The 21,168-nt window shown below is 47.8% G+C and overlaps 1 protein-coding gene across 1 annotated transcript in view; it reads right to left on the minus strand.

Moving 5' to 3' along the window:
* DIS3L2 (DIS3 like 3'-5' exoribonuclease 2) overlaps nucleotides 1-21,168 on the minus strand; it is a 799,214-nt gene that overhangs the window by 709,905 nt on the left and 68,141 nt on the right. The window contains exon 3 of the mRNA XM_086944551.1: nucleotides 19,505-19,663. Coding sequence (XP_086800677.1) covers nucleotides 19,505-19,663 — 159 coding nt within the window. The remainder of the gene's footprint in view (nucleotides 1-19,504; nucleotides 19,664-21,168) is intronic.

The raw sequence follows: 21,168 nt of genomic DNA on the forward strand, positions 1-21,168 counted from the left end.
GGCGGTGGACAGCTCCATCTATCGTTGTGTGACGGAGGTGGTAGGGCCCATGGAGGACCGCCTTTCGGCCCGCATCGTGGAGGAGTGTGCCAAGCTGGCAGCGGCGCAGGTGCCGCCGCCCCCCGAGCTCCCGGGGACGTCCGGCGGGTTGCCGCCCGCTCCGAAGAGACCCCGGGGTGAGGGGCCTTCATCGGAGGCCCAAGGCGTGGATAAGGGCGCCTCCGAGCGTCTTCGTGTCGCCTTCCTGGCCAAGGCGACGGCGGTGCCTCCGACGCCCTTGGTAGACCCTGGCACTTCGGGCGGTCTGTCAACGGCGCCCGCTTCCCCGATCTACGACTCTCCGGACACGGATGACGACGGGGAGTCGACCCGGTCTTGGCTCCCGGCGCCTTCGGGAAAGGAGATGCCCCGAGATGAGTCGGGCATGCTGGACCCGGACGAGATCGTCCACCCCCGATCCGCGGCCTGGGCCCCGGGGGAGACGGTGGCGAAGTTTGTCGCGGGCCGGCTGCGCAAGCCCCTGGAGAAGGAGGCGAGGGGTTGCCTGCGCGGGGAATGCCCTCGGCCTACTTTGGAGGGGAAGGTGGCTATGACCCCAGAATTGGACCCCAAGATGGCCACCTTCCTGGCGAAATTCATGAAGGACCCCAGGAAGGGGATCGATCGGTCCTGGCGGGCCTGCCAGGACAAGCTGTTGGATGCGGTCGGGCCCGCCACGAAGATCCTCGATATGGCGGAGGAGGCTCGAGCGAATGGCACCGCCATTTCGCCGGAGGTGCTCTCCAACTGGGCCCAGAGGGTGATAGTCTTCTTGGGCAACGCCAACTGTGCCCTGTCCACGGAGCGGCGGCGGTCGCTCCTTATTAAACTGGACCCGAAGCTGGGGGACCTGGCCTCGTCGGAGGCAGGTGCAGTGGCCCAGGGTGGCCTCTTCGGTGAACCTTTCATCCGCGAGCTTGGAAAGTTCGTGAACACGTTCACGTCGCTGGACAAGGCCCAGTCCAGCATCAAGAGGGTGTTTCACCAGCGTTTTTCTGGAGGGGCCGGTCGCGGCAGGGGCCGCGCGATCGGCCGTGGTCAGCAGACCAACAACCGTGGACAAGGCTCCGGAAGAGGTCAGTACCAGACCTCGGCCAACTACACCAATTTCTACCCCACGAGGGGACAACGCTATGGTGGAAGAGGATTCCAAAAGAAGTCCGGACAAGGAAATGCCCCCGGTAAGTGTACTTTGCTTGGATCAAGTTCCGATTGGGGGGCGGCTGGCAAGCTTTTACGGGGAGTGGGAGTTGCTCACTGCCGATGCTTGGGTTTTGCAAACTGTGAGAGGTTTCCATATAGAGTTTCACGACCAGCCAACTCAGGTGAGGCCCCCGCGCCCAATGGTTTTCTCAGACTCCGACGCGCGATTGATAGACGGGGAGGTCTCGGACTTGCTGCGCAAGGGAGCCATCCGCCTATCAACGCGCCACCCGCATGGGTTCCTCAGCAACGTCTTCTTGGTAGACAAGACGGATGGGGGCAAGAGGCCTGTGATCAACCTCAAGGAATTCAATGGGTGGTTGGTCTACCGTCACTTCAAGATGGAGGGGATCCACCTCCTTCGGGACGTGCTCCTCCCTCGGGATTGGATGGTGCGACTGGATCTCAAGGATGCCTACTTGGTCGTTCCCATCCACCCCCCTCATCGTCGTTTCCTACAATTCCTGTGGGACGGCCAGGTGTTCGAATTCACCGCCCTGCCGTTCGGCCTTTCTTCGGCCCCGTGGTGCTTCACGAAGGTCCTTCACCCGGTAGTGGAGTTTCTCAGAAGCCAGGGGGTCCGTATGATAGTTTACTTAGACGACATCCTCCTCATGGGGCAGTGCCCGGAGGTGCTGGCAGAACAACTGCGTCAAGCGGTCGGCCTGCTTCAGAGACTGGGGTTCGTCGTCAACGGCTCCAAGTCGGTCTTGGTTCCCACTCAGCAGATCACCTTTTTAGGTTTCGTGGTGGACTCGGTGCAGGCGGTCTTGAGCCTACCGAGCCGGAAGGTCGCAAAGATACGGCACCTGCTTCGGCAGACGATCGCGAGGGATCGGACGTCACTACGCCATGTCGCCAAGGTGGTGGGTCTTCTGTCGTCCTCCATCCAGGCGATTTTCCCGGGCCCGCTGCACTACAGGGCTCTTCAGCGCCTGAAAGCGCAGCATTTGCGCCGTGGGATGTGTTACGATCCGTGGGTTCCCCTCACGGACGAAGTGAAGGAGGAGATGTCATGGTGGCTGTCTCACATGGAGGCATGGAATGGGCGAGCGATCTTCGGGTCGGCTCCGGACTTAATTATAGAGTCCGACGCCAGCAGGTCGGGCTGGGGCGCCCGGTGCGGGGATTTTTCCACCGGCGGCGCCTGGTCGTCAGAAGAACAACAATTGCATATCAATTGTTTGGAGCTCCTTGCGGGCTCCTTCGCGGTTCGCTGTTGGACCAAGGATTCGGTCAAGGCTTGTGTCCTGCTCCGGATGGACAATGTTTCGGCGGTCCGATATGTGAACCACCTGGGAGGTCCTCGGTCCCGCGCCTTGGCGGATTTAGCGAAGGACTTCTGGGATTATTGCCTGTCTCGTCACATTGCGGTGACGGCGGAGTATCTGCCAGGCCAGTCCAATCAGGTAGCAGATTGGCACTCTCGACATCTCAGGGATGCCAGCCAGTGGAAACTGGATCCGGGAGTCTTCCGGTCGCTACACTCCCTTTGGGGCCCCTTCTCGGTGGACCTCTTCGCGTCCCGTCTCGACCACCAGCTGCCGCGGTTTTACAGCTGGAGGCCGGACCCTCTGGCGGAGGCCACGGACGCGTTCTTGCAGGATTGGAGTCGGGAACAGCCGTTTGCGTTTCCCCCGTTCTCCGTGATCATGCGAACGGCGGCTCAAATACGCCGCCAGGGTGCGGACCTGGTGTTGGTTACACCGCTGTGGAGGTCTCAAGTGTGGTTTCCGGTTCTTCTGGAACTTTCCTGGGATTTTCCAATCCTACTCCCCCTGTTTCCTCTGCTCCTGACGAGCCCGGATCGGGAACCTCACCCTCTCGTCCTGCAGAACACTCTCCGCCTCGTGGCGTGGAGGCTCTCAGGAGACGCTGGACGCTCCCGGGCCTTTCGGGGTCGGCTGAGCACTTGCTCTCCAAAGCATGGGCCGATAGTACGACGAAGCGTTACAGATCCGCTTGGCTTAAGTGGATGCGTTGGTGTTTACGAAGGGATTTGGATCCCATGGTCGCCGGCCTTGTTCCCGTGCTGAATTTCCTGGCTCATTTGGCCGACAAGGGTTTGGCGTATAGAACGATCAATGCTATCCGGTCGGCGATTTCTGCGGGCCATGATAACATCGATGGCCATCCGGTAGGGGAACACCCTTTTGTGTGCCGGCTTCTGCGAGCGGTTCGCCTCGCGCTGCCGCCAGAGCCCAGGTACTCCGTCCTTTGGGACGTCAATTTGGTCCTGAACCTGTTCCTATCGTGGCCAGCGAATTCTTATCTGTCTCTGAAGGAGCTTTCGGCGAAATTAGCCATGTTGTTATGGCTGGTCTCTTGTAGGCGCGTCTCGGACGTGCGCGCGCTGGATGTTTCTGCACGCATTTTTTCCCCGGAGGGGGTTACTTTTACGGTGGGTCGACGCACTAAGACGTCGTCGCGTTCCATTTCTTATCCAGCCTTTACTGACACTCCTAAGTTGTGTGTTGTGCAATGCCTCAAAGCATATGAGGACCTGACATTGGATCTTCGCCCTCCGGGCGAGCGTCAGTTGTTGATTGCCCTGCGGAAGCCACACAAAGCTGTCTCCTCCCCCACTATCGCTAGGTGGGTGCGTTGGGTCATGCAAGAAGCGGGCATCAATACTTCTCTCTTTGGAGCACACTCCGCCAGGGGGGCCATGGCCTCTAAGGCATTCTCGGTGGGTGCTCGTCTGGAGGACCTTATGCGAGCGGCGGACTGGTCCTCGGATTCCACCTTCAAGAGGTTTTATTTTAAGCCGGTGGTGGATTTAGCTCAGTTGGTGGTAAGTAAGCTTTAAACTAGCATAATCTGAAGCCTCCGGTCCTGACATAGAATCGAAATTTGCCTAGCTTACGTAACGGTAAGTTTCAATTCTATTAAGGACACGGAGGCGAGGATTATCCCACCCGGACTACGGTGGTGTCTCTACCCACCCGTATGGCAGTAAGTAAAGCGTTTTCCTTTACGTTGTCTGTACTGTGTTGTTCACTGAATGCTCCTCGCCTTGTTGTAACTTTTTCCTGGGCCACCTCACTGATGCTGTTCCTTTTTTGGCAGGCAACGACGGTGCTAAACAGGACCAATGAGGCTTAGCGTGATCTGCGCGAAGAAAGAGGAGGAAGATGATGGGAAGTCCGGTTATATAGGGATGATGAACAGTGACAAAGGACTGTGGACTATGATTATAACAAAGAGACTCTTGGGAGTTGTTGTTGATTTTTTGTTGAACATTACGTCAATGCTTTATGTTTAAAGCATTTTTTGTTCTTATTATATCTTTTCCTAAGCTGCTGTGGTTTCTTTATGTTAATAAAGCGAAGGAAGATATAGCATAATCCTCGCCTCCGTGTCCTTAATAGAATTGAAACTTACCGTTACGTAAGCTAGGCAAATTTCGATTCTATCACGCAAACTGTAAACGTGCTAAGGCCTCTTACATCGCCTCCACAATCACTTCAGTGCAAAATTGTCCCCGGACTCTCTTTGCCACAGTTAAGAAACTCACAGGAGCTGATACCACTCCCGCGCTGCCGGCTTTAGATGGTATACAATGTAATGCCATTGCAGACTTTTTTATATCCAAGGTTGAGGGCATTTATCAATCTTTGGCCTCCCTTCCACCTCCAATTGATCTCTCTCAACCCCTTTCTTTCTGCAATGCTTCCGTCTCCCCTACTGAGTTCATTCACAACTGGACACCATTTGATGACTCCTCCTTCCTGTCTTGTTTAAAAAGCATCAGGTCAGGTTCCCCGCGGGACCAGTCCCTATGAAGATACTGAAACAACTTGACCTTGAACCACGGAGATTCCTAATGAGGCTACTTAACATCTCTCTCACTGAATCTCGGGTGGAACAGGACTGGAAACATGCCATGGTCGTCCCCCTGCTTAAAAAATCTGGTGCTGACATCACAAATCTTGCCAACTTCAGGCCTATATCCCTGCTGCCAGCCTGTTCCAAAATATTGGAGCGCCATGTTAACACCCAGCTCAATGAGTTTGTTGAAAACGTGGGATATCTTCATGCATCCCAATCAGGCTTTCGCGCTAATTATTCCACTGAATCCGCACTCCTTGGGGTGACTGAGCGACTCCGACACGGTATCGATAGCGGTGAGACCTTTGCGCTTATTCTTCTTGATTTAAGCGCTGCTTTCGATACCGTGTCCCATTCCATCTTATTGGAGTCTCTCTGCTCCCTTGGTGTTGTTGGACCAGCGCTTGCCTGGGTGGCCTCATTTCTCAATGAGCGCACCTTTCAGGTTTTCTCAAACAAAGCTGAATCTGCGATTCACTCCTCTGCTTACGGCGTCCCTCAAGGGTCTATATTGAGCCCTCTGTTGTTCAATATTTACATCAGACCACTTGCTTCTATCGTAGAGGACGCCGGTCTGTCTATATACTCATATGCAGACGACACGCAGATTGTGTTTTCTTTGTCTAGCAGCAGGGCTCAGGACACTTCTGCCCTTAAAACTGGCCTTTCTCGTGTTGCAGCTTGGATGCAAGCGCATCTGCTAAAGCTCAACAGTGACAAGACCGAGGTGATCATACTAGGCAAACATAAAGATCTGTGGGGCTCTAGACACTGGCCCAGTGATATGGGTCCGCTGCCTACCCCCGTGCCTGTTGCTCGTAACCTCGGTGTCCTGATCGACGATTAACTCTCGATGAGGCAGCAGGCAACTAAGGTCGCTGCAATCTCTTTTAATACTCTACGCTGGCTGCAGAAGATCATATGGATGTTGCCTGAGTCCACTCGAAGAACTGTCGTACAAGCCCTTGTGATGTCCCGCATCGACTATGGCAATGTGCTCTATCTAGGAGCAGATAAAGCCACAATCAATAAACTCCAGGTTGTACAGAACTCAGCTGCTCGCCTACTGCGCAATGTTCCACGGAGAACGTCCGCAATGCAAGCTCTGCGTGACCTTCACTGGTTAAAAATTTCTGATCGTGTGGTCTTCAAAACTTTGTGCTTCCTATTTAAGATTCGTCAGGGTTTTGCTCCCATCTACCGGCACAATCTTGCCCAGCCATATCAGCCTGGCCGCTCTCTTAGGTCATCCAACAATGGCAATCTTGTGATTCCTAGAATCCGACTGGCAAAAATGGGAGGCCGTTCATTCGCATATCTAGGACCAAAGATGTGGAATGCTCTCCTGTAGGCGCTAAAAACAGAAACTAGTCTTCTTGCTTTCCGCAAAAAATTGAAGACTCTTCTGTTCTAAGTTCTTCGGTTCTGTTTTTCTTTTCTTTCAGCAATTGCTTGTTTTCTTCTTCAGTCTGTCCCTGGCGCCGGGAAACCCATTGCGGGTAGCTGTGCGCAATACAAGTTCAATAAATAATAATAATAATAATGTTGATAGATGGTAGAATCAGCAGATCCGGGATATGTTTCTTTGATTCTCCTTCCACTCTTTCCCTTTACGACTGGGAGATGATTACGTTTCAGCATGGTGATCAGAATCTTTTTTGCAACTAATATATTTTTACTAGTACATGAACTCCACGAGTTACCAATCACGGTCAAGATAAAATATAAAACGTAGTTTACTCGCATACACAGCTATTCGTCAAAACTATCCAGCTTACCAAGCAGAGCGGTTTTCCATTCTGGATGGGATCAAAAGAATACCATTGAAATTTGAGGTATAGAAATTCATAACTCTGTTTGCACAGAAGCAGTCACTGGTACTGTTACCATCAGCTAGAACTCCCTAACCTTGTGTCAGCAGATTGAAGCCCACACACAACCTTCAGAAAACATCACCTCTTCAGTCAGTTACTAATTGTCCCTAAATTTACTGATACCAAATTGCTAATATAGTATTGCAAATTTCTCATCCACTGCAATATGTATTTCTTAAATGTTTTCCTGCAGTACAGTTTAACGTAATATGACATTTGAGCTCTGTGAGGTGTCCCAACACCTTTTAAACCAGGACCTCTATATAATTTTCTCTTAAATAATGGCATTCATTTTTTAGCATGCAACTTGCAGGAGTACTTTTAGTATTGTTCTTGCCTTGCTGGAAGAAGGTGCTATGACTTGGTGAAATAATTACTTAAGTAGAACAAACCTTTATACGACGAAAGGTGGGATCCTTGTTCTCTTTTAGAATAATGCAGGTATTCAATTAGTTTAAAACTCAGGAATGATTCCCTTTTAATCCAGCTTTTCATCCAATAACATACTAGTCTGAGTTCCAAGCTGCCATTTGCAAAGTTCATGTTAGAACCCATCGACAAACTCTTCCCTACTAGGTAACACTCGTGAACTTCACTTGCACCCAATGTCCTGAACTGGACAAGTGAATCCATTATCAAAAAAATATTCCAAAAGGAGTCATGACGTATCCATCCCCTTCGACCCCAAATTCAGGGAATCTAGTTTTTGAACGGGGATGAATGTTAAAGAAACTACCCTATGGTCAAACAGCCCAGACCGTTTGCCCTGTGAGCTATATATAGATGGCCTGTTACCTACAAGAGATTAAAGCGCTAACAAATTCTAGCTAGACTGACATTAAGTCATTAGAGTTACCCAACTTTAACACTGGGCAAAACATGCACTATTCAGGGAGAGAGGCTGCAGCTATCCAACAAAAGTAGTGGCTATATTTAAAGACGCAAACATGTCACAAGCCATATCCCGCGTGTACAGAGCAGTGGAACCCAACCTACAATTACAGTCATTACATTATATAATTAAAAGGTCTAAATAATTAGGCAAGGCAGTAACAAAGCAGCTGGATAATGATTTGGCAAAGGGCTGCTAAATTCTCCATTTGTTCAAAAAACAAAAGAAAAGGCCTTAAAGGCGATGTTAAGATGGTACATGATCAGAGTCCGATGAAAGAGTCTACAAGGTGAGACAGAGGGATGATGGAGAGGATGCAGAATCGCATGCATTGGGAATGTGAAATTATACAGGGGTTTTGGAGGAAATTAGAAGCCAAAATATGACAAAACTAAAATTAACTTGAACATTAACCCACTGTTGTTATTGTTGGAAGATAGGGACAAAGTGGGATTGTATCTGCTCAATACAGCAACAGATAAACTCATTACACTAATGGGGATAGCTGCCAGGCTTACTATCGCACATAAATTGAAGGCTCCTGATCTCCACAACAAACAGACGAAGGACCAAAATATGTAATCTTTTTGCATTGGAAAAATTTACTGCAACACCGGGGAACAAATATGTCTTAATTCCCGAAAAGATGGGCTACTTTTCATAAGCATGTGACGAGGCAAAGGCATGAGCACTCAAGCAGGCCCCCGTGATGGACTTGATTTGATGGTATGGCATGCATTTGTCACCAGATGACAATACTAACGTACTTCTAATTTTACACTGAACTACCTTAATTAATCTTGTAGACATACTAGATAAATAACCAAAGTATGTTTAATGGACGAACTGCAAAGGAGGGGTGGTGGGGATTATTGTTGGATTGATAATGTCATTTGAGATTTGACCTGGAAAATATGGTGAATCGTCTTATTGTTATGAGACTTCCGAATGAAACATTACGCTGTCATTATACTGAAAGAATTTTTTTTTAACAAAGTGCTTGTACCAATGGATTAGCATCTGGTCGCTCTGTTGTGGAGGGGTGAATTAGACCCTCTTGAGGTGGTCACAAGCCACTGAAACTCTGTCTGTCTAAAAATAATGAACACGGATGTGAAACAAAGGTCTTACGTTGAAGTGACACGTTTATTCATCAAATCAATAACACAGCAGAGAATATATTCATCAATTCATTAGCTCCAGAAAGATGTTTCAAAACTACAATTGTAATCAGCCAGAAATAGCAACACAAGAATACATGTTTATGACGCTCAAGTGCCTAAAAGGTAAACCCTTAAATGAGAAAATTGACCATGCACGAATTTACAATTTCAAAGTATATTTAAATGCAATGAAAGGGTGAAATTTCATGGTCCTAGGGCACTGAACCAAGGCAGCTTAATTTGAAGGGGGGGGGGGGCTTAAAAAGTTAAATTAAGTCGTCAAAAATACTCTGCGGATCCACAGGTCCTTTTTAGAGAAGAGTACCCACACAACCTAAAATTTCCATCTTTCTGATAATTTGCTGCAGGGTTTACACTCAGGCGTTAGATCTGCCTGTAGAGCGGACATGGGTATTGTCTGGGTACCTGATGATGATGATGATGCACTCCACGACACTGAAAATAAAAACTGTTCCCTTCTCATACTCCCAGGATCTGTCAGCCATCTTTGAGATGGTCAACCACAAAATCCTGCTCTATTAAATAGGGAAAAATATGGGCCAAATGGTGACAGCTCTCTTAATACTTAACTGACTCGAAACAGCAGATAAAAGGTTGGCATCAACTATCCGGACAAGTACTGTGCTGTAATGATTAAAAAAAATCCATATGGGCACCAATATTCTTCAACCTCTACCGCAAATATCTTGGCAGTCTACTCCAAAACTTTGGTATACCACACTATCCGGGTGTCAATGCGGCATCATTTGCAGGAGGATATTAAACTTTGTGCCTTTAGGGAATATTTATGATTGGCTATGCTTGCATCACCCGAAGCTTAATCCTCAAATTGAATTATTCATCATCTACCCTCCCCATACTTGTTTAACCCCCAATCTTGGGTAAACTCTTTTTCAAGCCACAATAAAACTAATACATTGAGTGTCCAAAGTCATTATGTTTTACCATATGGGGCAGGCAAAAACATGCCCCAAGCTAAATCCAGCATTCAGGCTACAAACTCCCTGTTTGTCATTCCTCCCGTCACAGATCAAAACCTGGCAACCCTTATTGGCCATATGAAAACAGGCTCCCCCAACGACCTCCTTCCGGCTAAAATGGTGGCCCCTCTAATTTCCATCTTAGGCCCCTCGATCCAGGCAGTTATTAACACCTCCCTGGCCAAAGGCCAAGTCCCCATGAAATGGAAGACTGCGGTAGGACTGTAGGGGGGACTGTAATTGACCAGAGCCAGCCTTACCAGGAGTATAGAGGAGCCAAGCACCGAGAGGAGTGCACACACAGCGGACCAACGCCAGGCCACAGAGACACCGCTTCCACCAGTCGCGCCGCCGCTCCGGGACTCCATATCCCGGCAGCCTTTGCGGTGGCGCGTTCCCTGACGCGGAAAGCACGCGCCAGGAGGGGCTACATAACGAGCAAGCCCTCGGTGAAGCGGGGGGGACTGTAATTGACCAGAGCCAGCCTTACCAGGAGTATAGAGGAGCCAAGCACCGAGAGGAGTGCACACACAGCGGACCAACGCCAGGCCACAGAGACACCGCTTCCACCAGTCGCGCCGCCGCTCCGGGACTCCATATCCCGGCAGCCTTTGCGGTGGCGCGTTCCCTGACGCGGAAAGCACGCGCCAGGAGGGGCTACATAACGAGCAAGCCCTCGGTGAAGCGGGGGGGACTGTAATTGACCAGAGCCAGCCTTACCAGGAGTATAGAGGAGCCAAGCACCGAGAGGAGTGCACACACAGCGGACCAACGCCAGGCCACAGAGACACCGCTTCCACCAGTCGCGCCGCCGCTCCGGGACTCCATATCCCGGCAGCCTTTGCGGTGGCGCGTTCCCTGACGCGGAAAGCACGCGCCAGGAGGGGCTACATAACGAGCAAGCCCTCGGTGAAGCGGGGGGGACTGTAATTGACCAGAGCCAGCCTTACCAGGAGTATAGAGGAGCCAAGCACCGAGAGGAGTGCACACACAGCGGACCAACGCCAGGCCACAGAGACACCGCTTCCACCAGTCGCGCCGCCGCTCCGGGACTCCATATCCCGGCAGCCTTTGCGGTGGCGCGTTCCCTGACGCGGAAAGCACGCGCCAGGAGGGGCTACATAACGAGCAAGCCCTCGGTGAAGCGGGGGGGACTGTAATTGACCAGAGCCAGCCTTACCAGGAGTATAGAGGAGCCAAGCACCGAGAGGAGTGCACACACAGCGGACCAACGCCAGGCCACAGAGACACCGCTTCCACCAGTCGCGCCGCCGCTCCGGGACTCCATATCCCGGCAGCCTTTGCGGTGGCGCGTTCCCTGACGCGGAAAGCACGCGCCAGGAGGGGCTACATAACGAGCAAGCCCTCAGCGTCGCGGGACGCGAGCGGGACGCCCGGGGCTAAGCCCGGGCAAAGGGCGGGCCGTCTGAGGCCGTCCGAGGACTTCTGAGGACGGGACGGGCAACCCCGCTGACATTCACCAACGCAGAACATTACCCAAGTAAGTCCTCCTCGCACGCTGTCCCCATTGGAGAGTGCATCACCACTCCCCTACAATGACCACAAGGGGCAGCCGCAGCAAGACTGCTGCGGGAGCTGGGAAAGTTACCGGGCCAATTGACAATTTTATCTTTAAAGCCAATGAAGCAATTGATCACGGAATTTCATTACTGGAGCGCAGAGTATCCTTGGAACTGGCCCAAGCAAAACGTTCCTCCCTGGGTCTCCTCGCCACAGCAAATACACCCAACAGGAATAATTTTGCCGATGGCGCCTCTATAGTTAGCGCTAGTGCAGAGATCCACACCATGCCTAACATCGTGGATCTATCAGTAACACAACTTCTCTCTGACTCCCTACGGAGCCTGGAGAAATCACCTAACTTAGATGTTACTGATAACTTTAACACAGAACTGGATCGTGTCACAAATTCTATTCCTGCAACGAGTTTTCCTGAGAACTCGGACATAATACCTACTGCAGAGTCCCAAATACTTCTCACCTCACTAACTGAGACCATACATGATCATGCTACCGACCCAATCCTGCTTATAGACCCCGACCATATGGCTACAAACTCCTCCCCTCCACGAGCCTCAGCTACTACGCATATACTCGTGGATTCAACCCCTAACTCAAGAGCAATGCGAGGGCTAAGGGAAGGAGCGGTACAGAAACAGAAAACGACCCAAGGTCCAAATACACTTACACCCAATAGAAGCCCTCTTCCCCAAAGAAAGCAGGGGAAAAACCCACCCAATAATAATCAAAAAAAGGCCTGCAAAAAATCTAATGCAGGATTAAGTAATAAAGGAGATCCTCCCCCTAAGGAGGGGTCATATAAAGACTGCTCTTCAACAAATCAACTTATTACAAAAGTGGGGGAAATTATATCTGCCCATCTCGCCACCATCGAAAAGACACTAGGGAATATGGAAAAACAGCTTAATGAACTAAGCACCCTAGTTAAATGCCCGCTACCCAAAGTTACTCCGACCTTAGTGGCAGCAAAACCAAACAATCAACCTCCTTCGGGGCAAGTCGTGAAAAAACCAGCCCCAGCCCCCAGTATTACACATAAGCAAAATCTACCCCCACAGGGAGGCACGAATAAGCCAAACGCACCTATACCCATCCCAAACACAATCACACAGGGGAAACAACCCAACCCAACACAATCAAAGGGGGATACCACTAGCAACTCCAAGGACAGGAATAAAGGTAACCAAAGAAGATTCCATGCTAATCTGCCACCTGGATCTAGCCCATATGTAGTGGTAATGACGGGTGTTCCTGAGATACCAGACAACATCGAAGAGCCACCCTGGTCTCTATTAAATAAAGTTAGCTTCTGGCTGAATAACAACAGACCCCTGCCTGTACACTGTAGGAGTAAAATCCTAACAGTCAGAAGAGTACCATGGGTGGGCCGAGAAATACAGAAAACACACGGTGACTGTGTGATTGTTAATTTTGACGATCCACGCACTGTAGAACATATTTGTTCTTGGAGAAACGAGGGGTATAGTGAAGGCATAGAAACAAGACATCTCTCGTTTTTCTATCCATCTAGGAGACCCATTCACCACCATACTGCCTTTGAGAGAAACTGGTGCCATATGGGGCAAGAAGCTGAGGGAAACAACTGGGGTGAGTGGGGATTAGACAATAACTATAGACATCCCCACAGGAACATGCCAAGCAGTGATGCCTATTGGGGCATACCAGTTTTTAATAGATTCAGCAGTCTCGATATGGTCGATTGACTTCCTTTACCTTTACCGGGGCTGCTGACTACTGACCTGGAGGGAATAAAACAGGGCTGCCCCGTTGAGTTGGATAAAAATACAGAGATGGCCGATAAGGGGACATTAGGCACCCAACTGGTCCAAAACCACCCGATACTGCCTCTAGTAAGGGAAGACAAACCAATGGAGAACACTATAGGATGTAAAACAACTATCCCACCAGACCCACATATTCATAAAAACTCTGATAGTGTACTAACGATTGTTAGCTGGAACGTAGCCGGACTCCAACAACGGGTAACGGACCAGGAATGGCTAAAATTCATATCTAATAAAGATATCATAATGTTCCAAGAGACATGGGCTACATCGGAAATAACTATAGAGGGCTTTGAATGCTATAGTATCTGTGCTCAAAAGCCAGCCTTTGGCCGCCCTATGGGAGGCTTGCTGATCGGGTTCAGAATAACTCTAGGGGGGGCCATCAGGCCAATACCAACTAAGAGCCCAAATATTCAAATCATCGAGTTTACCTGCAGATCATCGGTACACCTGATCAATTTCTATAACAACGATTTCCACTCGATCCCCAATAAAAATTATATAGAGCTATTCGAGGCCATAACAAGGATAACTGAATCAAGTAAGAACTGTGCAAGCAACGGGATCATCCTAGCTGGAGACTTTAATGCTAAATTATCAAGAACTAAAGCAGGCACAAACCAACAAGATAGGGCCACTAAACGTGGGAACGAACTGGAAAATTTCATAAATATTCATACCCTATCAAATATAATGGATTCATTCACAAACAGTGATACTGCTTACATTCCAACCTTCAGAGGGAGAGATTTTTCCAGCACAGTAGACTACATCTTCACCTCTGTGGAACTACTAGACAAAGTCATCCAAGCTGGAGTAGTAGAAACAGCCTTTGGCGACCACAATGCACTCGAATTCAGATTAAAAATGGGCCCGACCCAAAAACCTCCCCGTACTCTGGGAGCAAGAGATATCACGACATCAACAGATAACCTTAGGCTAAAATGGAAAGGGGTGAACTGTGAACCCATTATGGACATAATCACAAACACCCACCAACCAACAGTCGCTTCTTGCCTACTTATGGATGGGAACCACCAGAGGATAATTAAAGATTTTGAAAACTTGTGCCATGTCATTAAAACCCTCCTAACAGTCCCTTACAGGAAAAATGACGACGAACCTAGATGGTTCGACAGTTGCTGCTCAGCTGCTAACAAGGCACTTCGCAAGGCATTAAATTCCAAACCGAGAGACCTTGTTGATGTACGGACCGCCAGGCATGCCTATAAAACAGCTATAGGGATAAGGAAGGCTGCAATGGTAGAGGACCAGTGGAAAGAACTATCAGTCTCTGCTACCATGGGAAACAGCGCAACCTTTTGGCCCGCGGTAAGAAAGATGCGGGACATGGGGAAACAACTGTCACCACTCAGCTGCACCATCTCAAGTCAGAACTGGGAGCAGCACTTTTCCAACATATACGCTAATCCCGCTACTCCAGTAGAAAACCTAAATTTTGATAAACTGAGCCCACTAGACATAACTCTGGGGGAGGTCCTACTGGCCATCAATCAAAGCCTGGGGAACAAGGCACCCGGTCCAGATGGCTTCCCAATTGATTTAATCAAACACAGACCAGAATTTTGGGGGCCAATCCTGACTAATGTTTTCAACAACGTACCGCTGGGTACCATCCCTGTTACCTGGTCTACAAGCACAATAGTGCCCATTTACAAAAAGGGTGAAAGATCTGACCCTGCTAATTATAGGCCCATTTCACTCTTAGACAACACCCTGAAAATCTTGGGCCGGGTGCTATACAACAGAGTGAATGACTGGGCAGAAGAAACAGGGGTGCTAGATAGATGTCAGATGGGTTTCAGAAGCAGGGTCGGGACAACAGAACAATGCCTGAATCTCAATCTTATAATAGGCAAATACACCATAGCCAAGGCTGCTCCCATTTACCTAGCCTTTATGGACTTGTCGTCCGCATTCGACCTTGTGAATAGATCGAAATTGTGGGCGACACTTCTTTCCTATGGGCTTGACGAACCTCTGGTATACTTTTTAGCCCATTTACATGCGGACACCAAAGCCCGGGTACGGATTGGAATGGAGGGGGAAACTTCGGGGGCAATAAAGGTAGAAAGAGGCGTCAGACAGGGGTGCGTTTTAGCACCCCTGTTATTTATTATCTACATAAATGGCCTGAGTGACTCCCTGAAAGAGACGACAACGGATGTCCCGAAAATCCAAGGGAACTTGCTACCCGCACTCCTCTACGCCGATGATGCGGTGATCATGGGCTTAACACCGAATGCTCTCCGCACCCTGGTCAAGAGCTTTTCCCTTTTTATGGAGAAACTGGACCTGAAGGTGAACTTTAAAAAATCATTTGTTATGACCTGTGGGCCAGGGGCTAAACAATTGAACTCCATCTCAATTGGATCAGAGAAACTATACTCCACCAAATCATTCCCATATTTAGGCATGGTCTTTGCTGCGAACGGCCTGTGGAGTGGGCATCTCGCCCACGCCACAGGCAAGTTCTCAAAGGCCATAAATTCCATCTTAGCCTTGCCACGACCAACAAGGTCTGAAACAACCGGGGCAATTATGAAAATTTATAAATTGCAATGTGTCCCGGTTGCAACCTATGGAGCAGAAATTTGGGGGATAGCGAATCCATCTAGCCTGCAGATAGAAGAAAATCGGTTGTGTAGAAAAGTTTTAGGAGCTCCGATTGCCTCTTCTGGATACATTTGTCACGCCGAGCTTAATCTGCCCTACATAACCGACTTCATCGCCACGCGACCTGCAATATTTTGGCTATCGATCTGGGCCAATGAACGTGCCACTTTAACACAGGACATTGTGTCTGAATGCCTGAACTGTGACAAAGGCATGAGTATCCCGTGGCTTCGGGCCACAAAGGAAAGCCTGGACAGTATTGGGAAAATTAATCTTTTCAACGACCCTGCCCAGATTAAGAAATCGGATAAGAAGGACACACAAATCGAACTTTATGCCCTCTTTAGGGAAAAGAGGTTGGACATAGAATTACAAAAACAAACTGTAAAAACTTATGTGACCAATATAAATAATGATCTATCTCCTCAACGACTACCTTTATACCTCAGACTCCCTCTGACCAACTGGGAGAGGTCGCTGTTATTTCGCCTAAGAGCTGGATCCGCAAAATATTCACTCTGCTTTCCCATGGGCTACAGCACATTGAACTCTGGACACGAGCCAAGCCCCTGCCCCTGTGATGGCCAGAGCAGACAAAATGAACTGCATTTCTTTTTTCACTGTAAATTCTTTATGAAGTACATTAAATGGTTTTTAGCTCCATATTTTAAAAAACAAAGGCCAGTCTCCCTAAATCAATCATACCTTATGTTTTTAAACTTAGATAATGCAGACCTGATTTTCCGTGCCTCTTCATTTTTGAAAGTCATATTCCATGCACGGAAATCTATGGAATCTCCCTGAAATGCTAGCACTCAAAAAGATTGTCCCCTATGCAACAGCACTTTGGTTATCTACCATGTACATTGGAATGCACTTTATTAACATTATTTTAATTGTTTACATGACCATTGCTGCTTTCTTTTTAATTATTCCATGTTAATTGTGTATAACTATTTTTAAAGATGTATTTTTATGCGTATGTGACTTTTATGGATTTGTTACAATCCGAATAAAGTTTTCTTTGAATTGAATTGACTGCGGTAGTAAACCCAATTAGGAAGAAGGCGACCCTACCCTGGACGGATCTAACTAACCTCCGACCTATCTCTCTTCTGCCTTACATCGGCAAGTTAACAGAGAAGCACGTGAACACCCATTTTTCTAACTATATCGAGACAGCGGATGGCCTAGATCCCTCACAATCTGGTTTTAGGCCCAACCATAGCACCGAATCCGCCCTACTGGCTGTCACCAATAACATCAGGATGACGCTTGACAGTGGAGGGTCGATGATTCTGGTGCTATTGGACTTATCCGCTGCCTTTGACACGGTGTCTCACGATTTGCTTCTCTGCCGGCTGAGAGAGATAGGATTGGGAGGTGTGGCCCTGTCCTGGATGGAGAGCTTTCTTTCCGGTCGTTCCCAGGAAGTCAGATTGGGCTCCCACAAATCCACCGCCAGGGAGCTCACCAGGGGTGTGCCACAGGGCTCATGCTTGAGCCCCACATTGTTTAATGTATACGTGGCCCCCCTGGCTGACTTAGTGAGATCGTTTGGGTTTATACCGGTGTCCTACGCCGATGACACCCAACTTCTGTTCCCCTTTAAGACCTTCTCCCCTGCTTTACAAAGAACATTTGCAGAAGGAATGAGGGCAGTTTCCAAATGGATGGCCAACAACTGCTTACAGTGCAACGTGACCAAGACCGAGGTTGTACTTTATGGGGAAGCAGCAACATTATGGTCCAGTGATTGGTGGCCTGGTGAACTAGGACCCGCCCCCATCCCCAAGCAGACCATAAGAAATCTGAGAGTGTTATTTGATCAGTCACTGACTTTTAAAGATCATGTCAACCAGGTTGCTGGTACCTGTTTTGGGGTTATCTCTCTGTTGAGAAGGGTGTTTCCTTTTCTCCCAGATCACCACAGAAAGACCTTGGTCCAGGCTCTGGTCGTCAGTAGACTGGACTACTGTAATGGCCTTCTTTTGTCATCTAATGAAGGCCAATTTAACAAACTACAGGTGGTCCAGAATACGGCCGCGAGGTTAGTCATGAATGCTCCACCTAGGACTCCCTCCCAGCCACTGTTGACGGAACTGCACTGGCTGCCAGTACGACTGCGGACCAAATTTAAAATCTTGTGCACAATTCACAAATGCCTGATGGGGATAGGCCCGAAATTTCTCAGCACAGTCTTTACACCCTATGTTCCGGGCCGCTCACTACGATCAAGCAATCTCCAACTCCTCAAGGTTCCCAAGATTAAAAAAGCCCGTCAAGGAGGTAGGGCTTTGGCCTATACTGGGCCTGTTCTGTGGAACACCCTCCCCCTCTCACTAAAGCTCAGTTCTGATCACTTATCTTTTCGAAAAACCCTGAAAACCTACCTCTTTTCTAGCATTTAATTTTATTCCCCCACTATCTATTGGTATTGTCCGGGTACAGTAGCAGGTTTCCCCTGGATGGCAAAGCGCAGAGATACCCCTTCGGGGGTCTATTCAGGCGCTATAGAAGCATATAAATAAATAAATAAATAAATGGTCAGAAAAACACAGTTCCACTTAAGGACTACATCTTACATTCCAGTACAAGAGCTCAAAGGGAGAGTTCAGGAATTAGTGTCAGTCAGACTAGATTTTGGTATCCTGACCTCTCTACGGGCCATTCTCAAAGCTACAGTCAAAGTAGTCCATTTTGGATCACATAACTCATATTCTTGCCATGATTCGATTGCTACCCACTGATGACAGTCGAATCGACAGAACAGATTTGACTGTGTACAGAGTAAAATACTAATTATCCAAACTACTTGGCGCAGAAACTAAAAAGCCCAGGTGGCCCATGAAATTCTGAAACCTACTCTTGGAACTCCTGGGTGAGGAACAGCACTCTGAGACTGACTTTTTTAGCCGTTTTTAATTAAAGTCTGAAACGCCCTTCTTCCTGAACTACACACAACCACCTTGTGTCATTTTCAAGAATAACTAAACATCTTGTCCTGGTTGATCATGTGACAAAGGGAAGTACTATTTGCCCCATTTTCTATAATGTCCCATTTTGCAGCTATCTGAAGATCCATGAGTTTCTCAATCCTACACTTTTTTCATCCTAGGTAATTCCATAAAACTGAAATTCATGAATCATGTATCCTTTGAAATGTCTATTGAAAATATTTAAATAGGTTTGTTCATTACTATCATTACTACCTAACTAACCTAACACTTTTCTACCACAAAACCCCTAACGCTGCATTAAAATCTTTTTAAATTACATCTTCCTATCGTTTTTGTCCATACGAACTGCCTCCATTAAATATTTTCTGCATTCAAGTACTGTGTCCTCCTTTTCTTCTGGAAATCTTAAATTTCATCATACGCCCAAAATCCCAATAGTGCAGCAATATAATCTTGGCTTTAGGCCCTCTCTGCTATAGTTTGTGCATTACAAGACCGCAAATACATAAAATTAGGTGGGCCTGTCGAACAAAGTGAGAAATGTTTTTATGTACCTCTGGGAGTTCCAATTTGCCTTATGTTAATTCGGCAGTCCGAGATGTTCATGGTTTCAACTTGAGATTCAGAAAGTTGCCTTTTCCGGTTGATGCTTGGAGGAGACGTGGCAGACTCAGAGTTATTTCGTGATCTGGTCCAAGCACTCTTGTCATTACCTGAAATTAAAGTACACATTCAAGGAAATTTATCACCTGTAGCTTTCGGTTAAATGTTCAGTAATATATACATATATTTATGGTTAAGGTACACTTTCTATTGAAATGGCATTTTAATTGTTATTTGCTTACAACTTTGTCCCCCATCAACATATCTGCACCTAACTAGGGCTTGTTTAGCGTAATCAATTAAGGTCTGGCATGTCAAGTTCTACGTAGTTCCATGTAAAGTTTTAAAAAGAAAAATACGGTATTACCCATTTTATCTTTTGCTCGGACCTACAGCCAAAATCACTGTCAAAAGTGGCATAAAAGCAGAACTTTACTCAAACACCATGCTTTTGGTTTGGTGTAAATATATTCAACAATGTTTGAGATATTACTATTTCATAAAAGGTGCAGGGTGGGCTTGAAAAGATTAACGCTTTTCTACATCCTTTCAGTTCAAAAGCCATTTGTTGATTTCTTATAACTATGTCACTGTTTAAAGAATATGCTTGAAAGTTGGCAGGCCCTTGCTATGTTAAGATTACCCTTGGTATTTTCAAATGCATGCAGATCCGTGCTTTGGGGGTAGTTAAAAGAGGGGTCTTTGGAAACAAGTGTCCATTTGCTAATTAATATGGCACTGTGTGACAAATCTGTACAAAATTTGGAAGAAGCTTGGAAGTACTGATCTTCAGAAGGCATGTCAGGATTTGTGCTAATCCCTCAAGGGATAAGTGGAAGGTTAAAGGAGGGGGGTCCATACAATTTAAATTTGCTTACCATTTCCGTGCTGTTTGATGACACTGCATCAAATGTGGCAGGCAGTTAGTTATTGATACCCAGTGCGTGCAGAATGATTTTGGGTGGAGTAAAAAAGGGGGATCAAGCACTTTTGATTAACTCATAACGTTGGTATCATTTGATGGATCTGAACTAAATTTGGAAGCAGATTGACATGTTTAACCTGCTCTTACTTTTCTTAGTTTCATACGGGTACATGGAGGTTGGGGCAGATTTCAAGAGGGGAAGAGTTGAAGAAGTGTCCTTTTGCCAGCAAACGTTGCACCATATGACAGTCCTGCACACAATTTGACAGCCATTTATCAGGTTTCGTTTTCTGAGCACATCAGCCAAGCGTGGGAAATGGCGACAGGGGCTGTATTTACATTCAGTAATAACGTTGGTGCTGTTTGATGAATCTGCATTGTGGTATTTGGTGGTTAGTAAATTAAGTCCAGGGCAAAACCAAGCAGTCCCTTCTACCAACCGAGGGTTGGGCATAGCTGAAGCAGGTTGGGCACAAGGCCTGGCCAAAAGCCATGTGCAGAGCAGAATGGGTACAGGGCAAAGCACATGCAGTACATCACAGAACCCATTAAGTTCACAGGAAAACAAACATAGCTAAAAGGTCAGTAATGAGTCCCACCACAACTGGCAAATGTCAGGGCCTTTTCAGTTTTGAGTTCACTGATCTATAATTAATTGACCAGAACTGTGTGTGTTGTAGTGAAATATCC

Source organism: Lissotriton vulgaris, chromosome 11, assembly GCF_964263255.1.
Source record: "Lissotriton vulgaris chromosome 11, aLisVul1.2, whole genome shotgun sequence".
NCBI lineage: Eukaryota > Metazoa > Chordata > Amphibia > Caudata > Salamandridae > Lissotriton > Lissotriton vulgaris.